Source organism: Gracilinanus agilis, unplaced genomic scaffold, assembly GCF_016433145.1.
Source record: "Gracilinanus agilis isolate LMUSP501 unplaced genomic scaffold, AgileGrace unplaced_scaffold50006, whole genome shotgun sequence".
NCBI classification, from domain to species: domain Eukaryota; kingdom Metazoa; phylum Chordata; class Mammalia; order Didelphimorphia; family Didelphidae; genus Gracilinanus; species Gracilinanus agilis.
The window spans coordinates 10,847-13,937 of record NW_025384696.1 but is presented as its reverse complement, the minus strand read 5'-3'; the positions used below and the strand labels follow the sequence as shown (position 1 = coordinate 13,937).

The following is a 3,091-nucleotide window of genomic DNA, read 5'->3' as shown; positions in this document are numbered from 1 at the left end:
CAGGCGGGGCCTGGGAGGGGGCTCAGGCTCTACCAGAGAGGCTGCCCGCTGGGGCTGGCCCGAGAGCCAACAGACAAGACCAGCTGGTATGGCAAGGAGAGTACCGGGGCCAGGCTTTGGTGGTTAGGGCCTCCCCCAACAGGCTTACTGACAAAAGCTAAGTTCTCCTGAGCAAGCCCAATGGGCCGGTTCTCCCCCTCACAAAAAACCTCCAAGGCCTCGAGACTTTGTGGACTTTGAGCCTCTGCTGGGCCTAAATTCTTGGTGGCGAAGAGTACCAGGGATGACCCTCCTCCCACCCCAAGCCCAGCCCATGACTGATCTGATAAGAGGCTGGGGGGGTGGGGGTGGGGGGGGGGTAGGCAGCCCAGGCAGGGCCTTAATATGGGCACAAATGGAGCCTCAAGGGAGGTCTGGAATTTAGAGGCAAAAAAAGAAGACAGTAACCCTGAGGGATGGCAGGACAGGCCCTGAGGGGAGAAAGGGCTCACCCTTGTGAGCACTGACCTGGGGCCGTCATCATGGAGTCCAGGAAGGGGATGGGGGACTGAAGTTGCAGCAGGCAGAGGGGGATATGAAGTGCCTGCCCTACACCCCCCCTCCCCCAGCCAGGAAGGCTTTGCTGATCCTCCCTTCCCAGGGAAGCTCTGTGCCAGATGTACCCAGGAGTAGACCCATGAGAAAGGCAGCTGCTCCGCCCTGGGCCCGACACTCACCCGGCGTCACAGCCATCACAGAGCAGCAGCCGATCCTCCCGGTCGCTCCGGCCACACACCTCACAGAAGGTTGGGTCTTCTTCCTCCTCCTCAGCCTGGAGGGCCTTTTGACTCTCCACAGGGATCTAGCAAGAGACAGGGCCTTTTTGGTCATCCGACTGACTGATGGGCAGGGGCAAAGGTGGCCTAGAGGGGAGGGCCCAAGACCCCAGGCTCAAATCCTGCCAAGCACCTGTCTCGGAGGCTCGGTTTGCCCATCTGTGAGCTAGAGACCAGCCCTCTCCTGACCTTTGTAATCCAAGGCCTCCATAGTCACACGCTCCCTCCATGCCCTCAGGAGTCTCTTGGCAATACTGTGGGGCATCCTGGGGGAAGTGCCTCATCTATGCTAGTCAATTAACTGATGGCTCGCCCAAGGTCCATCACTGGCCAGAAGAACGCTGAAAAAGGGCTGCCCAGGCAGGAAGAATGAATGACGTGGGACTCGCCCGCCCCACGCCCACGCCCCTGTGGACGCGCACTCACCTTTTTCAAGACTTTGCCGCCGAATCTTGCCCGAATGCAAATCCACTTAAAGAGAATTCGATCCACGGGGCAAGAGTTGGCATTCTACAAGAAGCACACGAAATCCCGAATCAGGGCTCCCTGCTCTGCCAGCTGCAGGGCAGCCCGGGCACAGGCAGCAAACCGGCCACACTGCAGTCGGGGCACTAACGTCCCCCCAAAACACAGCTAACGAGGCCTGTTGTGACTACAGTGCCCACAGGCCCTCCATGGTGAAAAGCAGGAGGAAAGCCCCCTCGCCTTACCTTGGACCACTCCACTATACAGTCGAGGCAGAAGTAGTGGGCGCAGTTCTCTGGGGTGCCCACCGCCTGGCCCCTGAACACATTGAGGCAGATGGGGCAGCTCTCGGCATCCTCATCGGAGCTGACACCTGCCCCGGCTAGAGGCTCTGGCTGTCCTTTGGGGGGCTCTGGGGTGGTCCCCAAAGCCGCCTCTGGCCCTTCTCCCTCTGTAGAGTCGCCATCATCTTCAGAACTCTCCCAATCTGGAGAAGGGCAGGGGTCACTTCAGCAGCACCCACTCGGCAGGCGACTGTCTGAACTGTGCCCTCCCCTGCGCCTACAGCAGCCCGGGGAAGCCCAGGCATGGGCAGAAGATGTGGGGGAGCATGGGGAGGGGGCAGCCCCTAGGCCCAGCTCTGCCAGCTTGGAAATAGGATTCTACCCCACAGCAGGGGTCCTCACCGGAGCCTTCCTCTCCATCCTCCTCCTCCTCCTCCTCACTGCTGCTGCTGTCAGGGTCGTCCCCAGAGGCTCCGCTTGGGCCCTGCTCACTGCTGTCGTCTGGTAGGACACAGAGACCTGAGGAAGGGCGGCCCTGCCACCCCCCATCCCTGCCCTGGGGCCCGTGCCCTGTAGCCCCTACTTCCCCCGGGTTTCTCTCCCTCCTGGGGGGGGCCTCACCCTCCTCCTCGCTGAACACTTCCAGGTGGCGCCGGCCCCCTCGGCCCCCGCCTCCTCCGCGCTGCCCACGGACCCTGTGGATCAGCTCGTCCTGACTGTCCTCATCCATGGCTGTACATTGGGAGTGGCTCTGCGGGGAGGGGGGGTAAGACGGCACAGACCCGGTGTCTGTTCCAGGCCAGGCTCGGATGGAGGGGACCAGGGTTGCGCCTCCCCCCCACCCCCCAACCCCGCCACCAGGGACTGAGAGGCCGAGGTCTCTTCCCTCCACGCCTTTGCCGGGTGCAGGCGAAGCCCGTGGCCTTGAAGGACGCCTCAGTTCCCGGGTTTGAATCTCGCTTCCCGGCTGACAAAGACTCGTCGGCACTTCTGGGCGCCCCCGCCCCCACCCGGGGCCTCTGGCTTCCGCGGCTTCGCCGGGGCAGAGCCGGCCGCCAGGCCTGCTGGGCGGGCCTGGGGCCGGCGCAGAACAGGAGGGCCCGGCGGCAGTAGGGCCAGAGGAGCCACGCGCCCGGGGGCGAGGACTCACCGGCCCCGGCGCTGCTCCCGCTTCGTTGCGGCTCGGGTGCGATCTCGGTCCAGATCCGGCTCCGGCTCCCACTTCCACTCCGGCCCAGCCCGGGCCCCGGATCTGACTCCCGTCCCTGCCACCGAACTAGGCCCCGGACGCGGCCGCCCAGATCCCAGCCGTCGCCGTCGCCGCCAGCGCGCTCCCGACCCGGAAGTGCACTGGTGCCACTTCCGGGGATGTCTCCGCCCTCGCCGCCCGTTGGGCGGATCCATGAGAACGACAAGGGGGAGGCGGTGCCGCAGGCATGAAAAGGCCGGTATCGCCTCAGGTTAGATGCGGCGCGGGGGCCCAGGCTTTGCCCTGGCCTCATGCTGTCCCTAGCAGAGCCAGAGAAA

At 64.3% G+C, this 3,091-nt stretch overlaps 1 protein-coding gene across 1 annotated transcript; it reads right to left on the bottom strand.

Moving 5' to 3' along the window:
* Window positions 1-716: 716 nt before the first annotated feature.
* LOC123255677 (PHD and RING finger domain-containing protein 1-like) lies at window positions 717-2,871 on the bottom strand (the record flags this gene model as incomplete). The annotated part of the gene is made up of 6 exons (XM_044684437.1): window positions 2,715-2,871; window positions 2,186-2,315; window positions 1,967-2,065; window positions 1,526-1,767; window positions 1,242-1,325; window positions 717-841 (listed from the first exon to the last, which is right to left on the bottom strand). Coding segments are annotated over exons 2-6 (659 nt in total), but the record flags the coding sequence as incomplete, so codon positions are not given.
* Between the last annotated feature and the right edge of the window lie 220 nt (window positions 2,872-3,091).